Consider the following 27,952-nt stretch of genomic DNA (forward strand, 5'->3'; position numbering starts at 1 on the left):
ACACACACACACACACACACACACACACACACACACACACACAGACACACATACACATATCCAATGACAGTAGAGATTTTTTTTGTGTGCACTCAATATTTGTTGAATGAAGTTTCCATATGACCAAAAGTCTTTAATAAGTTCTAAAACTCTTGCCTCTGAAGATCTGTGTTTACTCTTATTCCTACAGAAAGGCATCCCTAAACTAGTCAAGAATAACAGCCACAACTAGATGTTATAGGGCACACAGGTCTCAGATACCAGAAGCTGACAGTCTCCTTCCAGACATAAGGGGATACTCAGCAGAGATTCTTTAGAGCTGGAGAATTAGAAAACACCAAATTATCTGACATTTAGGGTAACACAATTCTCATATTTTAGATGGGATAGTATTTAATTACACACTGCAAAGCATCAGAGGATGGGCAGTGACAGTTAACGTGATTCCTCTTAGTGTCTATACGTAGGCCGCTGATCCAAATGGATCCTGAGTTCAGACAGAATCCTTACCTCTGATAAGGCAGAGGATTGATCAGGTAGTTCACAGACTCTAAGGAATCTTTCAGAAAGCAGTTTTCTAGGTGTCGTTTGGATTTTTTTTAAAAAAGTTCTCGTATTTACTACTTGTCCCTTCCTATGATCTCACTCTATCTTCACTCCAAGTCTTCAGTAAGACTCTGTATATGAACTTCTATGTGATATGAGGTCCTGTTTCAAGGCTAACAGTGGGCCATCTTACCTATACCACAAGTATTGCTGAAATGTAGACATTTAGATTTCTTTGCCACTTTCTATTCCAGAAATACATAAGGAATGAAATTCTAAAATACTGGTTAATTTTAAATGTGAGATAGCCACAGACGTTGTAAAAGACAAGAAGAAAAACAGGCAGTTTAAGTGAAGAAACAATGAGAGAAAACTTATTAGAAAATTAAAATAAAACTTGATTGTAATTAACTAGAGAAGTCTTCAAAAACAATCTAAAGGAGGCCAGGCTTAGTAGCTCCTGCCTGTATTCTTAGCACTTCAGGAGGCTGAGGCAGGAGGATAGCTTGAGGCCAGGAGTTTGAGGCTGCAGTGAGCTATGATTGCGCCACTGCACTCCAGCCTGGGTGATAGAGTGTGAGATCCTAGCCCTGAAAAAAAAACAAAAATAAATAAAAGTGATTGAGGGGAAATCACTCCACAATTTAAACTTGCTTTATGCATGGATGCATTACTGAAAGGCTATTATTATCAGGGCATCATATCATATAAAGAAATGGAATTCATGATGAGAAACCTATGAAAAATGCATTTTCTTCTTTTTTTTCATAGCTTCCTACTCAGACTGTAGGAAAATGCATTTTCAAAGTGAATAGTCACACTGACTTTTACCCATTTTGTAATTTAATTTTTTTTTTGAGATGGAGTCTTGCCCTTGTCACACAGGCTGGAGTGCAATGGTACAATCTCAGCTCACTGCAACCTCTGCCTCCTGGGTTCAAGTGATTCTCCTGTCTCAGCCTCCCGAGTAACTGGGATTACAGGCGCCCGCCACCACGCCCAGCTAATTTTTGTATTTTCAGTAGAGACAGGGTTTTGCCACATTGGTCAGGTTGGTCTCGAACTCCTCACCTCATGATCCACTCGCTTCGGATTCCCAGAGTGCTGGGATTACAGGTGGCAGCCACTGTGCTTGGCCATGATTTAATTTTTTAGGCCTCCCAAATTTGTACAAATAATCAGAATAGAAAAAAGGCCAGGAGTGGTGGCTCACGCTTGTAATCCCAGCACTTTGGGAGGCCGAGGCAGGTGAATCACAAGGTCAGGAGTTCGAGACCAGCCTGGCCAACATGGTTCTGAAACCCTGTCTCTATTAAAAAATACAAAAAATTAGCTAGGTGTAATGGCGGGCACCTGTAGTCCCAGTTACTTTTGAGGCTGAGGCAGGAAAATCACTTGAACCTGGGAGGTGGAGGTTGCAGTGAGCCAGGATTGCGTCACTGCACTCCAGCCTGGGTGACAGAGTAAGACTCTGTCTGAAAAAAAAAAAAAAAATCTAGGCTACGTTTGAGGAAAAGAAGAGGCTCACGAGCATTGTGCTTGGCCCTCTAACATTTACTACCTAATCCTTGCCCTAGCTCTCTGTGGTAGGTATTTCTGTGATCTCCATTTTCCAGGTAAGTTTCAGGAGAGAATTGGCTTGTCTTCAGATTATAGATCCTAGGTCCTGACTTCTTCACTCAGTCTACCCTTCATGGTCACTAGGGACACTGCAGCTAGAAGCCTCACAAAGATGTGGCCCATCCAAGCTGTGTTGCCTGGCCTTCATCTCGAGCAGTGGGCAAGAGTCTTGTCCCACTTCTCTGTCCCCAGACACCATGCTCCTCCAACAAGCTCTCCTTTTCAGCACCTCTGGTTGTTAATTACCTGCATTCACCAGTAGATTAAGGCAGGGTCCATTGTCTTATTTGCCACTATCCCTAGTACCAACCACAGTGCCTACCACTGTTGAGTGACCACGCCTGTGATAAACTTACACTACTGCCCCCCAAATGAAGCCCCTTTCCCAGTATTTATGCCTAGACCTATCTACTTAATGGCAGGGACTAAACAAGAAAGAGGAGAAGAGAGGGAGTACAGAACAGACACTTAGTTGAGGAACATTAACACCAAAATTTCAGAGCAAAGCAGGACTGCAACAAGTTTGGTTTTGTTCTTTTTCTTTTTTTTGAGAAGAAGTCTCACTCTTGTTGCCCAGGCTGGAGTGCAATGGTGTGATCTCAGCTCACTGCAACCTCCCCCTCCCTGGTTCAAACAATCCTCCTGCCTCAGCCTCCCAAGTAGCTGGGATTACAGGCACCTGTCACCACACCTGGCTAATTTTTGTATTTTTACTAGAAACAGGATTTCACCATGTTGGCCAGGCTGGTCTCAAACTCCTGACCTCAGGTAATCCACTTGCCTCAGTCTCCCAAAGTGCTGGGATTACAGGTGTGAGCCACCATGCCCAGCCTGCAACAAGTATTTCTTAAAAGGCTATATGCAAGGTGGTTCCTCAAGTCTAGAAGACCCAAGCCTCAGGCTTCCTTCAGAACAGCAGCCTGGGAGACAGAGAATTTACAAATCAACTGGCTGACAGGACAAACCCTGGACTCTTGTGTCAATGAATTTTAAACTAAGGCCAGATGCTTTTTGGTAGGCTGTCTCTTTCCATGAGCTGGTGGGTACTTCAAGTCTATAATTTGATTCTCATTTCTTAAAAAAAGGTAAGTATGTATGGTAGCTGGGTATAGGTATGGTATAAACTTCAGGTGGAAATAAGGAATTAAAGGATCTGATTTGCCTTGGTGGGGGAAGAAAAAGGCCATAAAACAGAATCACACTTAAAGGTACATTGTTGAAAAATCCAAACTATAAAATTCATTACCTGCCATTATTACATCAACCACAAAAAGGCATTTTATTACGTTTCTTTCTTTGAGACAATGTTTCACTTTTGTCGCCCAGGAGGGAGTGCAATGGTGTGATCTTGGCTCACTGCAACCTCTGCCTCCCAGTTCAAGCAATTCTCCTGCCTCAGCCTCCCAGGTAACTGGGATTGTAGACGGCCGCCACCATTTTTTTTTTGTATTTTTAGTAGAGATGGGGTTTTACCATGTTTGCCAGGCTGGCTGTCAGTTTACCTCAAACTCCTGACTTCAGGTGATCTGCCTACCTTAGCCTCTCAAAGTGCTGGGATTATTACAAGCATAAGCCACTGCGCCCAGCCCCAAAAGGCATTTTAAACAAAAATTCTGACATTTAAAAACTTAAAACATATCGCACCACTGCACTCCAGCCTGGGCAACAGAGCAAGATTCCATCTCAAAAAAAAAAAAGAAAAAAACTGAAAATAGGAGCCCAGGAGTTCGAGGCTGCAATGAGCCAATGCTGCACCTTTGTATTCCTTCCAGGGCAACAGAGTGAGACCTTGTTGGTAAGAAAAAAAAACCCAAAACTGGAAATAGAAAAGAGGGCTTTTACAATGTTGATGAACTCATCTTAGAGTGCATGATTTATAAATACATAAATATTCATGCATACTTTTACAGTGATAACTACTGGAAAAATGAGAATGTTAAAAAAGCCAATCTAGACAGAGTCCTTCTCATTCCACCTCCCTCTTTATGTTGGTAATACCAGGAGTCTTAAGAGAGCTGCTGTGGTCTATGTCACATTCATCCCAGCCTCCTTTCTAATCCTGTAGCTGATGATGGAAATGTGATAAATCTTCTGGCTTAGCTTTGATTCTGGGAAAAAAAGAAAAGAGGTTATATAACCATGTAGTCCAGTGAATCAAATTCATCTTCATAAATTAAAATATGGCAGTGATGTAATATTTATGTACTATCCAGACAGTAAGTATACTCAGAAATTATTAATATTCTACAACATACAGAAAATTCGGCAAAACATTGACCACACCATCAATTTAGAAGCCAGAACTTGATTTTCCTGTCCTGTCACTTGCAATCTATAAATGTTCACAATTTAAAGTGATAATGGAAATGCTTAAAATACAACTTTTCCTGGCATGCTTTGCAGTGAAAGATTCTAAAAGCAGAGTCACACAAACACTTATTGTTCTAAATTAAAAGCAGTCAGATTCAGGTAGTAATTCACAACATTTCACATTGAGTCAGGATATTTAGATGTGAAGGTTATATATTTCTGGATTTCACACTATTAGAAACTGTAAAAGCATGTCTTCAAATAGTGGTGAAATGAAGCAGAGCTATTCTTTCTGGGTACTCTCTAGCACCTTTGGTAAATTTAAACTTGGCTTTAGACAACTTTTAAGCAGGGTGTGAAGAAATCACTTTGGCTGTCACCTTATATTGAATGAATTTCCTTAACATTTAGCAATGCAAGTGAATCAATCTGAGAGTCTTTTTAGTAATCAGAGATTTCAAGGTATGACCTATTTCCTAGTTAGACTAGTCAGTCTTTTTTTTTTTTTTTCTTTTTTGAGACTGAGTCTCACTCTGCTGCCCAGGCTGGAGTGCAGTGGAACGATCTCAGCTCACTGCAACCTCTGCTGCCCAGGTTCAACTGATATTCCTGCCTCAGCCTCCCAAGTAGCTGGGATTACAGGACCCTGCCACTGTCCCCAGCTAATTTTTGTAGTTTTTAGTAGAGATGGAGTTTCACCATCTTGGCCAGGCTGGTCTTGAACTCCTGACCTCACAATTTCATCCACCATGGCCTCCCAAAGTGTTGGTATTACAGGCGTGGGCCACCATGCCTGGCCCCAGTCTTTTTGAGATGAAAAAACAAAACTCCTCGGCAAAAGCAAATTATAAGACTTTCTCCATTTAGGAGAATGCAGTATTACCTCAAGAAACCATCTTAAGTCCAAAGAAAAAAAAATCCCCTAAGCAATCTCTTAAACGATAGGACAGACCAAGGCTATGGCAGCTGTGTGCTGGTCTGGGCTGCTGCCACTGGTCTGGGCTGCTGTGACACCGTCTTTTCTACAGGTGTTTGCAGGTGAGCCACTACTGACTCATGAGCTCCAGACAAGACTGGTCTGTGGGATCAGACACACCTTTTCTGGCTTCTATTTCTAGTGGATAAAGAGTAAAAGACAAGTAGCTCCAATAAGTGTTTATCTTGGGGTACAACAAAACCTCTGATTTAACTAATCTGACAGGCTGATTTTTTTTTTTTAACTTTTCTTTGAGATGGGGTCTCACTCTGTCACCCAAGCTGGAGTGCAGTGGTGCGATCATGGCTCACTGAAGCCTCAACCTCCCAGGCTTAAGTGATCCTCCCACCTCAGCCTCTCCAGTAGCTGGGACCACAGGCATGTGCCACCATGCCCAGCTAGTTTTTATTTTTTGTGGAGACAAAAGTCTCACTATGCTGCCCAGGTTGGTCTGGAATTCCTGGGCTCAAGCAATCCTCCCACCTCCACTTCCCAAAGTGCTGGGATTACAGGCGGAGCCACACGGCCAGGCTGATTTTTTTAATACTCACCAACATTTGCACCATCTTAGAATCACAGTCACAGGTGCTTCCACCAAGGGAGCAGCAGTTCTAGTACCTCAGCGCTTACCAAGATGACACAATGCATAAAAGATAACTTCTTGAAATGCAGGCACACTTGTTTTTCTAACTTTTCCTTCAAATTTCTTTTGTGTGCGTTTGTGTGTGTGAGACAGAGTCTTACTCTGTTGCCTAGGCTGGAGCACACTGGTGTTATCTCAGCTCACTGCAACCTCCTCCTTCCAGGCTCAAGCAATTCTCCTGCTTCAGCCTCAAGAGTAGCTGGAACTACAGGCACATATCACCACACCCACCTAATTTTTGTATTTTTAGTAGACAAGGTTGTGCCATTTAGCCAGGCTGGTCTCGAACTCCTAGCTTCAAGTGATCCTCCCACCTCAGCCTTATAAAGTGCTGGGATTACAGGCATGAGCCACTGCACCTGGCCTTTCAAATTTCAGTCACTTTTCATACTGCCATTTTCCCTCTTGGGATAAAAATGTTCTCAGAAAAAAAATGGACCAAGTAATTATGTTGACAGCTTCTTTCTTTGAGTCAATAATGATAGCTTCCTAGTCAATCACTCCTCTTTCTTCTTGGTTAAGACATTCCTTGGAAATATTAACTCTGACAATCATAGCAATGACACTCTTCCCGAGTCAGCTGCTGCTCTTTGTTAATTATCGCTCATTAATAGGTAAGCTGAGCAACCACAAAGGCTGCTAGCAGGAGCCTACGATGGTGGTTAATCAAGATTGTTTACTCAATATATCCCCCCCTTTCACAAGAAAAAAAAAATCATATACTGCAACTGTCCAACAAATCCCACCTGTCAGAAACCAATGTTCATTTCTTTTCTCAGACTTAAAAAAAGAGCTGGACAGATTGCAGAGATGTACTTGCCTCAAAGCTGCAGAATAGCCATAAAGTATTTTTAAAATCTTAAAGAGTGGCTGGGCACAGTGGCTCACACCTGTAATCACAGCACTTTGGGAGGCTGAAGGTTGGCGGATCACCTGAGGTCAGGAGTTCAAGACCAGTCTGACCAACATGGTGAACCCCTTCTCTACTAAAAATACAAAATTAGCTGGGTATGGTGGCACATGCCTGTAATAACAGCTACTTGGAGGCTGAGGCAGGAGAATCACTTGAACCCGGGAGGTGGAGGTTGCGATGAGCCAAGATCACACCATTGCCCTCCAGCCTAGGCAACAAGAGCGAAACTCCATCTCAAAAAAAAAAAAAATCTTAAAGAGCTTATGTCTCCAAGTCATCATTGCTGTCTGTCCTGAGATACCAACAATGCCAGGCGATTTATTTCCATTTGGTAGCTAGCTTTAAAACCCAACTAAACTTTAATTTTAGAGCTAAAGATCAATTCTGGGCAGAGCAACAACAGATGTTTTCAGGTGTATGGCTTGACACCAGGAGTCTGTCTATGGGTTGGCAATGTTGCCTAATGTTTATCAACCTCCTCTATCATGTGTGCAAAAACTGCAGGCAAAGGACAAAACTGCTGCAAAGTCCTCAGGGCTGTCTTTCCAGTGGCCTTAAATGGAAAGGAGACAGCCTTCAATACCACACAAATTGGTCATGGTACATAGCTTAGATGACTTGTTCTCAGAATTGGCTTATCTAGAAGAGTCTATGGCACAGTGACTCATGCCTGTAATCCCAGCACTTTGGGAGGTCGAGGCAGGTAGATCATTTGAGCCCAGGAATTTGAGACCAGCCTGGGGAACACAGTGAAACATGGTCTCTACAATAATTAGCCAAGCATGGTGGTGCAGGCCTGTAGTCCCAGCTACTAGGGAGGCTGAGGTACAAGGATCACTTGAGCCTGGGAGGTCACGGCTGCAGTTAGCCTGTCTCAAAACAAAACTGGCAAAACTCTATGTACCCTCTAAGTATCTCACTTTTCAGGATCAGCCGAGTTTCACTTACAGTGGCATCAACAGACTAAAATTAAACCTGGTTACTTAAAAAATAAGTTTTATTTGAAGGAAGTTGCAACACACAATTCAAATATGCTGTAGAAGTATGGCCTCTATATATGGTTCTTCCATGTAGCTAACTGCTAATGATGAGTAAGATGGCGGCACTGATTTCAAGATGGTAATTTCATGCCCAAGGACTTTTCTCTGTAGGCTCACACTGTGCAGTGACAGTGTCAAAAATGAACATCCCAGGGCAGGGGCTGTGTACATTTTTGAGATATAAGACCCCTTTAGAATGTTTCAGAAAGACCCTTCCTAACACACACACACACACACACACGCTCTTCACACTGGTCTACAATAATGTTTGGGATGTGCCAAACCTCCTTAGTCTCTTACTGGGGTCTACAGACCAAATGTCATTAAGTGTTCTTATCTCTTATACCCAGCGTGACTGGAAAGAGTTCAGCTGCCTGGGGTGAAACAGAAAACATACAAGACAGAGAAGTACAATGTAGAACCAATGTAAGAAAATCAGAAAACCCCTTAGGAACAAAAAGCAATTAAAGAATCTACCACTAGCAGTTAAAAAATAAAGGCTCAGCTGGGTGCAGTGGCTCATGCCTGTAATCCCAGCAGTTTGGGAGGCTGAGGTGGGCAGATTACTTGAGGACAGGAGTTCAAGACCAGCTGGACAACATGGCAAAACCCCATCTCTACTAAAAATACAAAAATTAGCTGTGTGTGGTGGTATACGGCTGTAATCCCAGCTACTAGGAAGGCTGAGACAGGAGAATCGCTTGAACCTGGGAGGCAGAGGGAGCAGTGAGCTGAGATCATGCCATTGTACTCCAGCCTAGGCGACGAAGTGAGACTTTGTCTAAAAAGTAAACTAAAAATAAAGGCTTACCCCATTCCCTGCTTACCTCTGCTCCTGCTCCAGCTCCATGAGGTATACTCCAGTAGCTAGAAACTATCTAGCCTCTCCCTGGCTGGGCCCCAAGAACCTCACTAGGACACCCAAGGACTGCCCAGTTATTTTTTTAAGTATTGTATGAGAAGATCCAAAAAGCCACGAACTCCCAATTCACATTGCTCCCTGGCCAAAAACAGTAATCCTATTTTAGCAGCTGATTTTATTTATTTTTCAGGAGTACTGTGTTAACAGCTGATTTTAAAAACATAATAGCATATCAAAAACCAACCTGAAGCTTTTCCCCAGGTTCAGATTAAAACTAGAAGAATACTTTTTTAAGAAAAACAAACCATCCTGAAAATCAAGTGAGATGTGCTATTTGGGGCTGAAATACTTTCTGAGCAACTGAGGATTTGACAGAAGACCTCTATATGTGCCCACCTCCCAAGACAAGACCTAAATGTGGAGAGAGGAGCTCACCTATGCTTCTAAGGGCAGAACTGAAAAGGGGCCAGCAGCTTTTTACTCTATTGCTTCAGTCTATTTTCTCAGTAGTTTCTGAGTACCTTCTCTGGGATATAACTATACTAGGTTTGCGCGTTCTAAAGACTAAATAAAACTTTAGACACCATCTCATCCCTAAAGGTCACAACTGCTTTAAAAGAAGCCTGGATAAAATGCCAAAGGAACTCTGGAAGATAAGCGAGCAATTAATTCTGCTGTCTCAGCAGACAAATGTGAAATAAGCATGTATTGGGGGTGATTCTGAAAAGTATTAATAGCTGGGATGCCCAGTCCCATACTCAGAGGTTCTTTGTGCCACACTCTCTATAGTCCCAGCTCCAGGGTCCAGATTCAAGACTCCAGGCAAGACTCACTGTAAAAAGCCCATCACCTGAGATCAGACCCCACAGGATAGAGAACAGCTATGGTAACAACAGTGCTCCAGCCACATTCCTATCAGCAAATCAGAGAAGCCAAACAAGTCAGCTCAACACTCACACCTGGGTAAGGATGAGTTAGTCACTCTATTACCAACAAGATTTTTTAACAAGTAAGAAACTTCAGTATTCTAGCCAACATTTTTTTAAACATCAAGCAAAAATCTCAAAGTAATATTCCTAAACAACTGGAAGAGGTGAAGTTTATGTGTCACCTCATCAACAATGCATAATTTATCACCAAGAGTTGTTAACTAGTTATGAAGAGGCTTATACCAATTATGGGGAAATAAAAATGAAAGGGTATAGGTCTTTGGGGTAGTGAACAAGAGCATTCAAAAACAATATACTCTAATATAGTGTCATCAAAGCAGGGACTGTTAACTCTACACCATTTCATCACATGCACTTGGAAATCCAATTTACCTTTTTCATTAATTCACTTCTGGTAGTAAATTGTGGCAGGTCTTCCACTTCAATCCCATCAGCCATTTCCATCACCTTGTCTAAAAGGTCTTTATTGTAACTGCACAATAAAAAGTAGTGAGGTAAAAACCTTGGAAGAATTGTCACTGTGGATTAACAAGAAATTGCAGGTTGCTCAACCACAGAATCAACTTTCGGAGAACTGATCTGATAGTGCAGGGCAAACCTATACATGTTCAGCACAAGGTTAGTGAACATTTCTTTTTTGTTTTTTTTTTTTGAGATGGAGGCTTGCTCTGTTGCCCACACTGGAGTGCAGTGATGCAATCTCAGCTCACTGCAACCTCCACCTCCCAGGTTCAAGCACTTCTCCTGCTTCAGCCTCCCGAGTAGCTGGGATTGCAGGCACCTGCCAACATGCCTGGCTAATTTTTGTATTTTTAGTAGAGACGGGGTTTCACCATGTTGGCCAGGCTGGACTCCTGACCTCAAGTGATCCTCCCACCTCAGCTTCCCAAAGTGCTGGAATTACAGGCGTGAGCCACCACACCTGGCCCTGTGAACACCTCTTGCTTGTAGATACAGGAGTGAACTTTAGGAATGCCAGTAGAGCAGATGTTTCAAGATTTACAAGAACAGAGGCACTGTACATCCAGCAATACATATTCTCAGATACAGGATGAGGGCAAAAGTATTTTTATTTTTTAAATACATGGAATGTTAGTCTAACAAAAACATTATTTATTTGCCCAATTCTCTGACATTTGCCTAACCATAGATCCTGTAAACCAGGATTTCCAAGGAGAACCTAGAAGGCAGGAAAAAAGGATGAGTACCTCTGGCATTGCTTCTCTACATACTGTTCTAATAAACCCCAACATGTAAAGCAAGACCAAGTGGCTTAGGCCTGGAGGGGCCAAGTGATCAGAGTCAGGCAGCTATAATAGAAGATCAAGCCAAGTCACCCTATTTTCCTAACATAATTTCAGGAAAAATGAAGCTAATAGAGAGCCTCAAGATTTGCCACCTTCTTCATAGAGGGGTGAAGGGAATGCCTTATCAGGCACTTCAAAAGTGGGCCTCTGTCCTTTTGGTGCAGCAGACAGGATGCAATGGGCTTTGGGACCTTGCCAAAAAGGCATCGGCCATTTTCTTAAGAGGGAAAGCAGAGAGGTGAAGCTGGTTCCTACTTAGGACCCAATGGGCTGTGGAACGAGGAGAAAAAGCCACAGGATACAGATTACATCCTGTCATTAGTGGTTAAAATCCACCAATCTTGCCAGAAGCTGCATGACCCCAGGTATATCACTTCCCTTCCTAAGCTTTTTCACCTATAAAATGGGGATCTCCGTTTTTGTCTCTGCACGTTTGCCATGTGAATGACAGGAGCTAATGGACTTGGAACGCACCCTGCATAGGTGATGGTTTGAGCTAATAATAGTAGTAATACAAATAACAATAGCAACTTTTTAGCTCGCCATGTATTTAGCTCTTCACCCTTTAATTATTACAGTCATCATAACTACCCATTTACCAAAAGAGAAAACTGAGGCTCAAGGATAAGGATCTTTCCAAGGTGCCTCCTAGGTGGAAATCAGCCTTCGGGCCGGCCAACAAGAATGGAAGTTGGGCACGGGTTCAGTCTGGGGCAGAGATTCCGGTCAGGGGTGAGCCCTGGAAGAGGGCTTGAGGATCGGAAGGCAGGGGACAGTATCAGCCGGCTGGCAGGGGTCCGCACCTGCAGCCCAGGAAGAGGTGGTTGGCCCAAACCATGGAGAGGGACAGCAGCTGGTCCAGGCGGCCACCGCCGTCAGGCGGGTCGCGGTAGTCGGGCAGGTGGCGCAGGATGAATTCCATGCGGGCCTTCCATTGCTTCTCGCTCTCTGAGTAGGAGCGGAACTGCTCCGCGAAGTCGGCCGCCTGCCGCACCCCCGAGACCAGCTCCTCCACTGCGGCGGCCGCCTCGCCACCGACCATGGTGCCAGCCGCAGCCGAGGACCAGATAGCCCGCCGCCTTCCCGACGAGCACTGCGCCACCGCCTGCCGGCCAGAGGAGCCCTGTCAGCGCACGACTGCTCCAGAAGACCAACCTGGAGCGCCCTCGCCCGGAGCGGCGGCCTGTGGGAGCACAGAGTGGCTCCTGGCTCAGATTGCCGCAGCCCGTGGCGCCTGCCCTGGGTCTACCCAAGGCTGCAAGGGCCCTTTGCGGTCGACCCTGCGGGGAACCGGGTTGGGGGGAGGTCCTAAGCACAGAGTCTGGGCGCCCCCTTCCAGTTGGCAGCTGGATGCCAATTAGAGCTATGCTGTGTCCTTCTTGCCCTGGGAGTTCCCCGGGCACCGCCTCATCCCGAGCGACATCAGGGGGCCCGGGTCACAGATGGATAGGATGCCCTCAGTTCTGGGGACTTACACACGTAGCTGCTTTGATCGACTTCCAGGGTGTCTACACCCATCCAGGTTGGGGCCCTCTTTCCTGGAGCGAGTAATCCATCCATCTGGTGAATACCTGCCTGGCACATTGCTAGGTACTGCAGAGGCAATGAGAGCACACTCGGGGCCCTGCTCGGATGAACTTTACCATCGAGTGGACGAGCAGACATTAGTGACATAATTGCTCAAGTAAATGGAGAATTTCAACTTTGACAAGTATTAGTAAAGAGAAGCCAAGCGTGCTATAACCATGAATAAGCAAGGGACCCAATCTAGTCTTGGGGTCAGGGAAGTGATCCTGGAGAACTGAAGAATGAGGAGGAGTTTTCTGTGTAAAGGGGAGTCGGTCAGAGCAAGAGAGAGCCTGGCCTGGTGAGGCAATTGCAAGATAGTGGGTAGGAGGGGTTGGGGGCCAGGGCAGGTAGAGAATGGAGAAGATAGCTTTGCGCAATGGCAGTATCGTAGCCAATGAGGTTTATCCGAGGTGCGATTATTGCTAATTGAAAATTTTTCCCAATACCCCGCCGTGACGACTTGCAATATAGTCGGCACTGGCAATTTTTGACAGTCTCTACGGAGACTGAATTTAAAAAAAAAGAGAGAGAGAGAGAGAATGGAGAAGATGAGGTTGTAGAGGTCAGCAAGGCCAGTAGGCCAGGCAGGGATCCTGGCTAGATCCCAAGAATGGGGAGCCACTGAAGGATTTTAACCAGAACAGTGACACCTGTGTTTACAAAAGATGTTGGAAGGAGCCAGAAAGAATGTGTACAGAGGAAATGAGCAAGTTTGGTTTTGGTTTTAAATAGAGACAGGGTTTCACCATGTTGCCCAGGCTAGTCTCAAACTCCTGATTTCAAGTGATCTGCTCCCCTTGGAACAGATCCATGATCTAGGGCTCCAGTGCAGGTCCTGTATTGTGAGTGGGACCTGTGGGGAGAGCTGATTATGTACTGTCTGCTGCTTCTGCAGCTTATTTTGGGGCCTCAGGGTCCCAGAAGTCAGCAACTCAACAGAGCATGGAAATACAGGGCAGTGTGAGTAGACTGAGCCTGAAGACCCAGCACCAAGCTCAAGGATATGGCGTTATGGCTAACAACAGGGAGGCATGATAGTCATGCTCGTGTGGGCAGACAAAGTGTCAGCAGGACCTGTGAGACGAAAGACAGAGTCAGCAATCAGGAATTGGTGCACAGTCCTGGAGATCCTAAAAGTGAGTGCAGATCACATGTCCTGAGGGGCTTGTTAAGATGACAGACTCCCCCAGCCTCACCATGGAATGTTCAGAATCAAGGCTCCAGGTATTTCTGCTTCCACCAGCAGCTGACCAAACTTAGAAAAACTCATAGTTGTTGAGGGTTCTCTGAGCAAAATTCGTGGTCACCTGATTGTACAGTACAGAGACTGGCTCAGATATAGGAACCCAGGCTCTGCAAACAGCAGCTACAGTTACACAGCCAACCATGCCTATGGGGTGTGAAAAAGCTAAAGGTCATGCAGCAACTACCTTATTTAGCATATCTGTGACAATTATGGAGCATATGCATATACATAATGTACGTACAAACATATTCAGACATGCATACAATTGTAAACCCAAAAGTACACAAATAGGCATTCCTTTTTTTTTTTTTTTTTGAGGCAGCGTCTCACTCTGTTGCCCAGGCTAGAGTGTTTTGGGGCGATCTCAGCTCACTGCAACCTCCGCCTCTCAGGTTCAAGCGATTCTCCTTCCTCAACCTCCCGAGTAGCTGGGACTACAGGTGTGTGCCAACATGCCCGGCTAATTTTTTTTTTTTTTTTTTTTTTGAGATGGAGTCTCATTCTGGAGCCCAGGCTAGAGTGCAGTGGCGCGATCTTGGCTTGCTTCAACCTTCGCCTCTTGGGTTCAAGCGATTCTCCTGCCTCAACTTCTCAAGTAGCTGGGACTACAGGCACCCACTACCATGCCCAGTTAATTTTTGTATTTTTAGTAGAGATGAGGTTTCACCACATTGGCCAAGCTGGTCTTTAACTCCTGACCTTGTGATCCACCCACCTCAGCCTCCCAAAGTGCTACGATTACAGGTGTGAGCCACTGTGCCCAGCTGTGTTAAACTTTTTGAACAAACTGTTTTCCATAGTGTTGGCACCATTCCACAGTGCTACTGGTAATGTGTGAGGGTTCCAATGTCGCCACATTCTTGCCAACACTTAGTATTTTCCCTTTTAAATTTTTTAAATTATAGCCATCCCGGGGGTACAAAGTGATACATAATTGTTGTTTAGATTTGCATTTTCCTAATAACTAATGATGCTGAGCATCTTTCATGTGCTTATGGCCACGTGTATATCTTTTTGGGGACATTTCTGTTCAGATCGCTTGCCCCCTTTTTTCCTTTCTTTTTTCCCATTGTTAGAGTTAATTTTTTGCCTATGAAATATTTCAAACATATGAAAAATTATGGAGGATAATGTAACAGACACCCCATCACCTGCTCCCACAACATGAACCTTTTCCCATATTTGCTTTGAGGTGTTGTTGTTGCTGCTGTTTAACAGACTTTATTTTATTTACTTATTTATCTATGAGATGGAGTTTTGCTCTTGTTACCCAGGCTAGAGTCCAATGGCATGATCTCAGCTCACCACAACCTCCGCCTCCCAGGTTCAAGCAATTCTCCTGCCTCAGCCTCCCAAGTAGCTAGGATTACAGGCATGTGCCACCAGGCCCAGCAAATTTTGTATTTTTAGTAGACAGAGTTTCCACCGTGCCCGGCCTGACTTTATTTTTTTCAGAGCAGTTTTAGGTTCAAAGCAAAACAATAAAGGTGTCAGGTGCATAGCTCATGCCTATAATCCCAGCACTTTGAGGGGCCAAGGCAAGAGGAATGCTTGAGCCCAGGAGTTCATGACTAGCCTGGGCAACATGATGAAACCCCATCTCTACAGAACTACAATTACTTTACTAACATATTCAGACATGCATACAATTGTAAACCCAAAAGTACACAAATAGGCATTCCTTTTTTTTTTTTTTTTTGAGGCAGCGTCTCACTCTGTTGCCCAGGCTAGAGTGTTTTGGGGCGACACTGGGCGTAATGGCACGTGCCTGTAGTCCAAGCTACTCAGGAGGCTGAGGCAGGAGGATTGCTCAAGACTAGTTCAAGGCTACAGTGAGCTGTGATTTAAAAAGAACACTAAAGGATATAAGATTTTACTCCTACTTTCAACCTAACAAGTATCCGTACCACAATTTCAAAGGATGCGGGATAAAGACACAGATCCTGAGACAGAGACAAAGAGCGTTATAGTTCACAGCACAACAAGCAGCGTGAGCTTCATGTTTGCCCTAGTTCTCTTTGTTCCCCAAGTCCCACAGGGGCTATGCCAAGGGAGCCAGTGAGATGAGGTATACACAGTAGGTTTGTGTCACAGCTGAGGAACCCCAAATTGAAAGAACATTAATAATTAATAAAAGACTACAGGCATATTTGCCCAACCTTTTCTCCAGAGCAATTACCTTTATCTGGGCAGTAAATAAAATTGCCCTTTGCTCAGGAGATAGACACTGTCTCCAGGTTGTTTCAAGGACAAACATCCTTTAAAAGATAGTAACTGACTTTTTTTTTTTTTTTAGTATTTTTTAAAAATGGACACAGGGTCTCACTGTTTTGCCCAAGATGGTCTCAAACTTCTGGCCTCAGGCAAACCTCCTACCTCAGCCTCCCAAAGTGTTGGGATTACAGGCATGAGCCAACATGCTTCCCTGTGTCTTGTGTCTAACTCTTAAGATGTGCAAATAGGCTGGGCACAGTGGCTCACACCTGTAATCTCAGCACTTTGTTTTTTGTTTTTTATTGAGATGGAGTTTTGCTCTTGTTGCCCAGGCTGGAATATAATGGTGCTATCTTGGCTCACTGCAACCTCCACCTCCTGGGTTCAAACAATTCTCCTGCCTCAGCCTCCCAAGTAGCTGGGATTACAGGCATATGCCAACATGCCTGGCTAATTTTTATATTTTTAGTAGATACGGGGTTTCGCTATGTTGGCCAGGCTGGTCTCAAACTCCTGACCTCAGGTGATACACCCGCCTCGGTCTCCCAAAGTGCTGGGATTACAAGCATGAGCCACCATGCCCAGCCAATCTCAGCATTTTGTGAGGCCGAGGTAAGAGGATTGCTTGAGTCCAGGAGTTTGAGACCAGCCTGGGCAACATAGTGAGACCTGTCTCTACAAAAAAATGAAAACAAAAAATTAGCCAGGTGTGATGTTACATGCCTGTAGTCCCAGCTACTCAGGAAGCTGAGGTGGGAGGATTGTTTGAGACTGGGAGGTTAAGGCTGTCATGAGCCATGATTGTGCCACTGCACTTCAGCCTGGGTGACAAAGTAAGAACCTGTCTAAAAAAAAAAAAAAAAAAAAAAAAAGACAGGCACAGTGGCTTAAGCCTGTAATCCAAGAATTTTGGGAGGCTGAGGCAGGTAGATCACCTGATATCAGGAGTTTGAGACCAGCCTGGCCAGCATCATGAAACCCTGTCTTTACTAAAACTACAAAAATGAGCCAGGCATGGTGGCAGGTCCCTGTAATAATCCCAGCTACTTGGGAGCCAGAGGCAGGAGGAAAGCTTGAACCTGGGAGGCGGAGGTGGGAGTGAGCTGAGATCACACCACTATACTCCAGCCAGGGCAACAGAGCTAGACTCTGTCCCCCCCCAAAAAAAAACGAAAGCAAAAACAAAGTACAAATATATGAAAGGCCCGTGGAGAATTCTGTCTCCATATACGTTGAGATTCTTTTTTCTTTTTCTTTTTTTTTCCATATGAGTATCTAATTGTTCCAGCAGAATTTGTTGAAAAGACTATTCTTTCACTTGATTGCCTTGGTAACTTTGTCAAAAATCGATTAACCACATATATGTGTGAGTCTATTTCTGGACTCTGATTCTGTTCCATCGATCTATGTGTCCATCCTTTTGCTAATACCATATTGTGGTATGTGTGGGTTTTGTTGTTGTTGTTGTTGTTTTTGAGACAGAGTCTGGCTCTGTTGCCCAGGCTGGAGTGCAGTGGCACGATCTCAGCTCACTACAACCTATGCCTCCCAGGTTTAAGCAATTCTCCTGCCTCAGTCTCCCCAGTAGCTGGGACCACAGATGTGAACCACCACGCCTGGCTAATTTTTGTATCTTTAGTAGAGATGGGATTTCACCATGTTGGCCAGGCTGATCTCAAACTCCTGACCTCAAGTGATCCACCCACCTCAGCCTCCCAACTTGCTGAGATTTCAGGCGTGAGCCACCACACCCAACCCATACTGTGTTTATTACTGTAGCTCATGAGTTTGCAAATGTAAAGGGTGGGCTACATATAATTCCTGCTACATACTTTTTTTGTTTCCTTTTTCAACCATTTAAAACTGTAAAAAGCAGTTTTAGCTTATAAGCCCTGCAAAAACAGGCTGCAGGCTAGCCTGTGGGCCAGTCTGCCAATCCTGCTATAGATCTAAGGTAAGTCTTAAAATCAGGTTGTATGCATTCTCCAAATGTGCTCTTCTTTTACAAAATTGTTTGGCTGTTCTGGCCTATTGCTTTGTGATATAAATTTTAGCATCAGGCTGGGCGTGGTGGCTCACGCCTAAAATCCCAACACTTTGGGAGGCCGAGGTGGGCAGATCACAAGGTCAGGAGATGGAGACCATCCTGGCTAACACGGTGAAAGAGGTCTCTACTAAAAATACAAAAAATAAGCTGGGCGTGGTGGCACGTGCCTGTAGTCCCAGCTACTTGGGAGGCTGAGGCAGGAGAATTGCTAGAACCTGGGAGGCAGAGGTTGCAGTGAGCCAAGATCATGCCACTGCACTCCAGCCTGGGCAACAGAGCCAGACTCCGTCTCAAAAAAAATTTCTTTTTTTAATTTAGCATCAGTTTCTAGAAGTACAGGCTGCTGGTATTTTAATTGGGATTGTATTTAGTCCATAGATCAACTTGGGGAGAATGAACATCATTATATCAAATAATTATATAATGATGATGTAATTATCATCATTGTATCTATGTATTTAGCCCTTCCTATTGTTGTGGTATATTTTTAAATCCAATGAAACGTTAGATCTTTCATATATTTACCACCTTATTTGTTATCCATTCCTTATCTATCTCTTACACTCCATCTGGTTTCATTTTCCTTCTACCTCAAAATTCTACATTAGAAATCCTTAGACTGGGCAAGATGGCTCATGCCTGTAATCCTAGCACTTTAGGAGGACAAGGTCGGAGAATTGCTTCAGCCCAGGAGTTCAAGACCAGCCTGGGCAACATGGTGAGAGTCTGTCTCTCTAAAAAATTAATTTAAAAAGGCTGGGCATGGTGGCTCACACCTGTAATCCAAGTACTTTGGGAGGCTGAGGCAAGTGGATCACCTGAGGTCAGGAGTTCAAGACCAGCTTGGCCAACATGGCGAAACCCCATCTCTACTAAAAATACAAAAATTAACTCGGCATGGCAATGGGCGCCTGTAATCCCAGCTACTCAGGAGGCTGAGGCAGGAGAATCGCTTGAACCCAGGAGGTGGAGGTTGCAGTGAGCCAAGATCACACCATGGCACTCTAGCCTGGTGACACAGGGAGAGTCCATTTCAAAAAACAAACAAAAAAATACCAACAACAACAACAAACCCGTAAACATTATCTCATAGTTTTTGTGAATCAGGAATTCAAGACTGGCTTAATTCATTTTCTAGTGCTTCAATTATGAGAAGGTTTGTCTGGAGCTGGAGGATCTACCTCTGAGATGGTTCATTCACATGACTATTTGCAGCAGATCTCAGTTCATTACTACATGGATTTCTCCACAAGACTGCTTGAGTGTCCTCAGATGGCAGGGGGTCTTCCTTGAGAGTAAGTGAACTAAGAAAGAGCAAGGAAGAAGCCACACTATCTTATGACTTGGAGTCACAGGTCACATGCCATCACTTTTCACTTACTCTATTCATTGGAAGTGAGTCACCAAGTCCAATACACATTCACAAGCAGGGAAATTAGGCTCCACCTTTTGAACAGAGTGTCAAAGATTTTTGAATATACTTTTAAACACCACACCTTTTCTTTTCCATATTTTATTCTTTTGAGACAGGGTCTCACTCTGTTGCCCAGGCTGGAGTCCAGTGGCACATTCAAGGCTGAGTGCAGCCTCAACCTGCTAGACTTAAGTGATACTCCCACCTCAGCCTTCCAAGTAGCTGGTGCACACCACCATGTCCAGCTAATTTTTAAAAATTTTTTGTAGAGTGTATTAGTCTGTTTTTACACTGCTGATAAAGACATACCCAAGACTGGGAAGAAAAAGAGGTTTAATTGGACTTAACAGTTCCACATGGCTGGGGAGGCCTCAGAATCATGGTGGTGAAAGGCACTTCTTCTTACATGGCGGTGGCAAAAGAAAAATGAGGAAGAAACCCCTGATAAACCCATCGGATCTCATGAGACTTAGTCACTATCACAAGAATAGCATGGGAAAGAATGGCCCTCATGATTCAATTACCTCCCCCTTTGTCCCTCCCACAACATGTGAGAATTCTGGGAGATACAATTCAAGTTGAGATTTGGGTGGGGACACAGCCAAACCATATCATACAGACAAGTTTTCACCATGTTGCCCATGCTGGTCTCCAAATCCTGTGCTTAAGCAATCTTCCCAAAGTGCTCAGCCTTCCAAAGTGCTAGGATTACAGGCATGAGCCACCTCAACCTTCTTCTCTTCTTTGTTCTTCCTCCACCTCCTCCTTCTCTCCCTCTCTCTCCTTTCTTTTTCCTCTTTCTTCTTCCTCTTCCTCCTCCTCCTCTTCTTCTTCCTCCTCCTCCTGTTTCTCTCTCCTTCTCTTTCTCCTCCTCATTCTTATTCTTCCTCCTCTTTTCCCTCTTCCTCCTACTTCTTCTTTTATTTTTTAATTTGAGATGGAGTTTCATTCTTATTGCCCAGGCTGGAGTGCAATGACATGATCTCAACTCATTACAACCTCTGCCCCCCGAGTTCAAGTGATTCTCCTGCGTCACCCTCCCGAGTAGCTAGGATTACAGGCATACACCACCATGTCTGGCTAATTATTTATATTTTTAGTAGAGACGGGGTTTCTCCATGTTGGTCAGGCTGGTCTAGAACTCCCAAGCTCAGGTGATCTGCCTGCCTCAGCCTCCCAAAGTGCTGGGATTACAGGCATGAGCCACTGTACCCGGCGTCTTCCTCCTATTTCTAAGATTACCTTATAGAATATTCCTCACTAATCATTTTCATTATAGACCTAGAAATCCTAAGCTAATTATAGATATTCTAGCCAGGAGTGATGGCGTGTACCTGTTGCCTTAGCTACTTGGGAGGCTGAGGCAAAAGGATCACTTGAGCCCAGGAGTTCATGCTGCATTGACCTATAATTACATTACTGCACTCCAGCCTGGGTGACAGAGCAAGATGGACAGAAGGAAGGAAGGAAGGAAGGGAGGGAGGGAGGGAAAGAAAGAAAAAGTAATTTTGCATTTTCAGTATTTGTAGATAACCATGATTTCCTATATAGAATTATTATTTTTTATTATTTATTTTTTTTTTTGAGACAGTCTCACTCCATCACCAGGCGCCAGGCTGGAGTGCAGTGGCGCGACCTCGGCTCACTGCAAACTCTGCCTCCCGGCTTCAAGCGATTCTCCTGCCTCAACCTCCCGAGTAACTGGGCTTACAGGAGCCCGCCACCAGGTCCAGCTAATTTTTGTATTTTCAGTAGAGATGATGTTTCACCATGTTGGCCAGGCTGATCTTGAAATCCTTACCTCAGATGATCCACCTGCCTCAGCCTCCCAAAGTGCTGGGATTACAGGCGTGAGCCACTGTGCCCGGCCATAATTCTTATTATATTTTTGTTCTGATGGAGTCAGAACATGCTACCCTAAAACATGGCACCGTGGCATTTAAAAAGCAGGAGCAGGAAGGTCACTCTCACCTTTCCTTCTCCTCTACCTTCTCCCCTGAAGCAGGTCATAAAACCTAGGAAAGTTACTCTTTGACTTTCTCCCGCCCTTCTCCCCTGAAGCAGGTCATAAGACCCTTATTCAAGAGGTACCCTTCCTGTAGCCAGAGGAAAGGAACATCTTTATTTCTGAAGACACAAAGAAAAAGAATCTGAACAAACAGGCCTTACTAGGTTTCACTGAGTTTATTATCATTAGATCATACATTTTTTTGTTTAAACAGATTCTCACTCTGTCACCTATGGTGAAGTACAGTGGCAGTCACAGCTCACTGCAGCCTTCATCTCCAAGGCTCAAGCAATCCTCCCACCTAAGTCTCTAAATAGCTGGGACTACAGGCCATGCCACCACGCCCAGCTAATTTTTTATTTTTTGTAGAGATGGCTTCTTGCTATGTTGTCCAGGCTGGTCTGGAACTCCTGGGCTCAAGTGATCCTCCTACCACAGCCTCCCAATTGCTGGTATTACAGCCATGAGCCACTGTGACCTGCTGAGCATACCCTTTTGTCCTCCAATCATATTACTCCACAACTGTCCACTTTTTATCAAACCTAAGCATACAAGCCAGGCAGACTACCTGAGACCAGGAGTTCAAGACCAGTCTGGCCAACATGGCGAAACCCCATCTCTACTAAAAATACATAAAGAATTAGCCAAGGGTTGTGGTGCATGCCTGTAGTCCCAGCTACTCAGGAAGCTGAAGGACAAAAATCACTTGAACCCGGGAGATGAGGTTGCAGTGAGCTGAGATGGCACCACTGCACTCCAGCCTGAGCGACAAGGAGAGACTTCATCTCAAAAATAAAAACAAAAGAGGTCAGGCACAGTTGCTCACGCCTGTTATCCCAGCACTTTAAGGGGCTGAGGTGGGCGGGTCACAAGTTCAGGAGTTAGAGACCAGCCTGACCAACATGGTGAAACCCCATCGCTACTTAAAAAAAAATAATAATAATAGCCAGGCGTGGTGGTGGGTGCCTATAGTCCCAGCTACTCGGGAGGCTAAGGCAGGAGAATTGCTTGAACCTGGGAGGTGGAGGTTGCAGTGAGCCAAGATTGCGCCACTGCACTCCAGCCTGGCGCCTGGTGACAGAGCAAGACTCTGTCTCAAAAAAAAAAAAAAAAAAAAAAAAAAAAAAACCAACCAGCAACAACAAACAGGATCCACCAAAGAAAACAACTGCTTCCCATCACCTCCCAGATATTTCATTATCTACTGCAAAAAAAAAAAAAAAGAAGACCGAGGAATATGATCACACCTCAATGGACTTTTTCACAAGATCAGGTCTGTTTCTAGGGCTCACTCATATGCAAAGAGGACCATTTACAGCTTAGTTTATGTTCTCCAAGGTCCATTCATTCTCCCTAATAATCATTTATTGCCCCTTGAAAGGATTACCTAAATTTCCCGACTATGAATAAAGTTATATAAGCATCTGGGGGCATCTGGGCACCATAAGATTATCTGGGTAATCACTTTGTGATCCCCAATTTCCCCTTCTCATCAATTTGCATGCCTTTTTCTTCTATTAATCTGCCTTTTGTCAGTTCATTTTCAGTGAAACTTCAGAGGGGGAAGGGGGAAGTTTTCCCTCTTCACCTCTGCAAGCTGAACTTCTATGGACATACAGGGGTTTTCCTTTTTTTTTTTGGTTCTGTCCCCCAGGCTGGAGTGCAGTGGCACCAGCCTCCACCTCCCAGGTTCAAGTGATTCTCCTGCCTCAGCTTCTGCAGTAGCTGGGACTACAGGAGTGCACCACCATGCCTGGATAATTTTTTTTAGCACAGACAGGGTTTTGCCATGTTGGCCAGGCTGATCTCAAACTCCTGACCTCAGGTGATCTGTCCTCCTTGGCCTCCCAAAGTGCTGAGATTACAGGTGTGAGCCACTGTACCCAGCCCAGGGTTTTCCTAATTTCTGATTCAAAAGAGTATGCACTTTTTTTTTTGAGACCAAGTCTCTCTCTTGTTGCCCATGCTGGAGTGCAGTGGCATGGTCTAGACTCACCACAACCTCCACTTCCCAGATTCAAGCTATTCTTGTGCCTCAGCCTCCCAAGTAGCTGGTATCACAGGCTCCTGCCACCAGGCCCGGCTAATTTTTTTTGTATTTTTAGTAGGGACAAGGTTTCACCATGTTGGTCAGGCTGGTCTTAAACTCCTCGGCCTCCAAAAGTGCTAGGATTACAGGCGTGAGCCACCGCACCCCGCCTTTTTTTAAAAAACTGGGGACACACAGCCTTTGGTGGAAGCTCACTGCAGTTTTGATCTTCTAGACTCAAGCAATCTTCCTACCTGAGCCTGCCAGGTAGCTGGGACTATAGGCACGCCACCAAGCCCGGCTAATTTTATTTAAATTTTTCAGGCTGGGCGTGGTGGCTCATGCCTGTAATCCCAACACTTTGGGAGCCAGAGACAGATGGATCAGCTAAGGTTGTGAGTTCGAGATCAGTCTGACCAACATGGAGAAACCCCATCTCTACTAAAAATACAAAAAATTAGCCTGGCATGGTGGTGCATGCCTGTAATCCCAGCTACTTGGGAGGCTGAGGCAGGAGAATTGCTTGAACCCGGGAGGTGGCGGTTGTGGTGAGCCGAGATCGCACCATTGCACTCCAGCCTGAGCAACAAGAGCAAAACTCCATCTCAAAAAAAAAAGTAAAAAAAAACAATTTTTTTTATAGAGACAGGGTTTTGTCATCTTGCCCAGGCTGATCTCGAACTCAAGCAATCCTTTTGCCTCAGCCTCCCAAAGTTTGGGGATTACAGGTGTGAGCCACGTGCCCGGCCCTCATGCACACTTTTAAAGTTTTTATTATGCTTTGCCGAATTATCCTCCAGAAGGTTTATACCTAAGTTTCCATACCTGCCAGTTGCAGGCTTACTCTTTAAAGCTGGTTAACAGCTACAGCAATCATTACTCTCACATTCTTGAATTTCTAGACTCTTTTAAGCAGCCTTTCTTCTCTTTGTGCAGCCCCCGAAACTCCATGGCTGAGGCTCAGTAGGAGCGCGTGGTCCAGAGGCCCAGGCACTGAATCGCTAGGCTAGAAAACAGCTGGCCCTTATTTATCCTCCAGCATTTTCAGCTGTTCTGTTCCGATTTTGATCCATGCAACGCAGGGGTTGGGGGGGCACTCCAACAGGTGAATCCTCTCCCACTCCCAGAAATGGCTCAAGGGGGCCTCCTAGTGGGTGGCGGGACCACTGAGCCATGGACCCCAGGGTCACCTTTCTTCCCACCACAGTCAAGCTCAGCACATAACTTAAACACATAGTGGTCCCAGAAGTGTCAAGGAGAAAAAAATGCCCATTTTTTTTTCCCTCCATACACATCAAAACTGTTCTAATATAGCCAAATGAACTGGAGAAGCAGTTTTATTCTTGCCCTTCCTGCGTTGGAAAACTGAAAATGCAGGTGCCATGAAAATACTAAATGAAGGCAGGATGCAGTGGCTCATGTCTGTAATCCCAGCACTTTGGGAGGCTACAGTGGGTGGATCACCTGAAGTCAGGAATTCGAGACTAGCCTGGCTAAAGCGGTGAACCCCCATCTCTACTAAAAATACAAAATTAGCCAGGCCTGGTGGTGGGCACCTGTAATCCCAGCTACTTGGGAGGCTGAGGCAGGAGAATCATTTGAACCCGGGAGGCAGAGCCTGCAGTGAGTCGAGATCAGGTCATTGCACTCCAGCCTCGGCAATAGAGCAAAACTCCACCTGAAAAAAAAAGAAAAATACCTATGTGGAGAGTGCTCATGGAGCAGGGTTTCCAGCCTTTCATAAAAGCTTTCAAACTTTGGGATCTTCAACTCTTACAGAAGTATCTAAGCCAGGTGTGGTTGTGCACACCTGTAATCCCAACTACTTGAGAGGATCCCTGGACTCAAGGCCATAAGTCCAAGGCCAGCGTAGGTAGTGTGGCAAAACTAGTCTCTAAAAAACTAAATAAATAAACGCAAGTTCTAAGCTGGGTGCAGTGGCTCACGCCTGTAATCCCAACACTTTGGAAGACCAAGGAAGGTAGATCACTGGAGGTCAGGAGTTTGAGACCAACCTGGCCAACACGGTGAAACCCCGTCTCTACTAAAAATACAGAAATTAGCCAGGCATGGTGGTGAGTGCCTGTAATCCCAGCTACTCAGGAGGCTAAGGTGGGAGAATCGCTTGATCCCTGGGGACAGGGAGCTGCAGTGAGCCAAGATCATGCCACTGCATTCCAGCCTGGGCAACAGAGTGAGACTCCATCTCAACAAAAACAAAAACAAAACAAAACAGAAATTCTGACTATTCCTTTCCTAGGGCTTCTCCAGCATCCCGACCCACCAACAGCACTGGGCTTTCACAAGGACAAATAATTCGCAAAACTTTTTGGGGAGTTTACTTATGATAATTGCCTTAACTTAACATCACAAGGCAATGGAAATTGCACTTCCCTAAGGCTTCTTACTGCAGGAAGTTACCCAGCTCCTCACTGCAAAGGTAGTGACAATTAAAATCAGGTTGGTTAGCTTCTGTCTTACAAGGCTTGTCTGTTAATCCATTACTTGTATTACCATAAAATGGCATTTCTATATCAAAATCCATGAATGTTTTAACCTGTTGTAAACATAAGCTTTTTTTTTCTGTTGAATCAGACAAGTCTTTTCTCTGCCAGAAACCTTAAAACTGGTATTCTTAAAACAGTATTCTACTAGCTTTTACTGTACTGGATGGATGTTCAGCTTGCAGATCACAGAAAGTCAGTCCTTCACTATTTTGCTAGCCTGAGGCCATACCAGGAGAACTTCAGTGTGAGTGCCTTATTTTAAGCCTGCTAGCATCGGTGAACTAAAGTGCTCACAGGAAGACGGAGGAGGAGAACTGCAGACCAGCTTACATGAGGAGCGGAGCAGGCAGTTCCAGAGGCCCTGTAACGTCTTCAGACCTTTGAAGACTGTTTTGTAGAAGATGACTTGTTCTTCCTTAATTTCCAAGGCAAGCATAGGACTAGAGAGCTACGTAAAGCTAGATTTTGTCTTTAAATGGAAGAGCTTTAAACAATTAGAGCTGTCTGAAAGATACAAAGACTTCCTTGGATTGAACTGAGTTCCTAAATCATTGGGAGGATTCAAAAGAATGGTCATCTCACAGCTCTACAATAAATGCATGATTGAACATGATTAAATATTTTACATGATTATTTTACAATTTAAAAATATTTATATGGCCAAAGCCATTTGTTTTTAGAAAGCTTTGAAAAATGTAAGCAGGCCGCGCAGTTATAATCCCAGCACTTTGGAAGGCTGAGGCAGGTGGATCACCTGAGGTCAGGAGTTCGAGACCAGCCTCACCAACATGGAGAAACCTCGTCTCTACTAAAAATACAAAAAAATTAGCCAGGCATTGTGGTGGTTGCCTGTAATCCCAGCTACTCAGGAGGCTGAGGCAAGAGAATTGCTTGAACCCGAGAGTTGGAGGTTGCAGTGAGCCAAGATCGCACCATTGCACTCCAGCCTGGGCAACAGAGCGGGACTCCATCTCAAAAACAAAAAAAAAGAAGAAACTGTTTAAGCAAACTTTAACATTTTTATTTTATTTTATTTTTATTAAAATAGAGACAAGGTCTTACTGTGTTGCCCAGGCTGGTCTCAAACTCCTCAACTCAAGCAATCATCTCACCTCAGCCTCCTAATAAACAAATTCTTGTTATTCTGACCACTAATTTGTAGAATAGAACCACGTGGCTAATCATCTTAATCCCACGCGGGTTTCTGAAACTGTTGCCTGGCTGGCTGTTGTTGACACTGTAGGGGCGAAGAGGGAAAGCTTCCCCCCTTACCTTCTGAAGGTTCACTGAAAATGACAAAAGGCACTCTTTCACCAAGGACCCACCAACACGGGCCACATTCAAACCAAAACTGTGAAGAAGGCAGCCCGGGTCATCAGAGAAAAGTACTACACGTGCCTGGGCAACGACTTCCACACGAACAGGCGTGTGTGTGAGGAGACTGCCAGTATCCCTAGCGAGAAGCTCCCCAACAAGATAGCAGGCTACGTCACACGTCTGATGACATGGATTCAGAGAAGCCCAGTAAGAGGTATCTCCATCAAGCTGCAAGAGGAGGAGAGAGAAACGAGAGACGATTATGTTCCTGAGGTCTCAGCCCTGGATCAGGAGATCACTGAAATGATCTGACATTAAGGAAATGCCGAAGCTTTTGGATTTTGGCAGTCTGTCCAACCTGCAGGTCACTCATCCTACAGTTGGCGTGGATTTCAAAACACCTCAGGGAGCTGTATGAATCTTTTCTGCAATGC

At 44.7% G+C, this 27,952-nt stretch overlaps 1 protein-coding gene, 1 non-coding gene and 1 pseudogene across 2 annotated transcripts; 2 read left to right on the plus strand and 1 right to left on the minus strand.

Moving 5' to 3' along the window:
- Positions 1-375: 375 nt before the first annotated feature.
- CDKN2AIPNL (CDKN2A interacting protein N-terminal like) lies at positions 376-12,236 on the minus strand. The gene is made up of 3 exons (XM_012440359.3): positions 11,971-12,236; positions 10,233-10,332; positions 376-4,274 (listed from the first exon to the last, which is right to left on the minus strand). Exons 1-3 carry the CDS (start codon positions 12,207-12,209, stop codon positions 4,263-4,265), a joined length of 351 nt encoding a protein of 116 aa, XP_012295782.1. The 5' UTR covers positions 12,210-12,236; the 3' UTR covers positions 376-4,262.
- LOC105715677 (small ribosomal subunit protein eS17-like) lies at positions 12,208-27,936 on the plus strand (annotated as a pseudogene).
- LOC135270689 (U4 spliceosomal RNA) lies at positions 13,102-13,242 on the plus strand. The gene has a single exon (XR_010338821.1). It is a non-coding gene; the product is annotated as a U4 spliceosomal RNA (small nuclear RNA).
- Positions 27,937-27,952: the final 16 nt, after the last annotated feature.

Source organism: Aotus nancymaae, unplaced genomic scaffold (genome assembly GCF_030222135.1).
Source record: "Aotus nancymaae isolate 86718 unplaced genomic scaffold, 86718_ANA_hifiasm-v0.15.2.pri h1tg000064l_1, whole genome shotgun sequence".
NCBI classification, from domain to species: domain Eukaryota; kingdom Metazoa; phylum Chordata; class Mammalia; order Primates; family Aotidae; genus Aotus; species Aotus nancymaae.

Coding starts and splice junctions, on each gene's coding strand:
- CDKN2AIPNL (XM_012440359.3), bottom strand. CDS start 12,209: ATGGTCGGTGGCGAGGCGGCCGCCGCAGTGGAGGAGCTGGTCTCGGGG. Junction 10,333..11,970: donor CACCTCTTCCTGGGCTGCAG/GTGCGGACCCCT, acceptor TTTATTGTGCAG/TTACAATAAAGACCTTTTAG.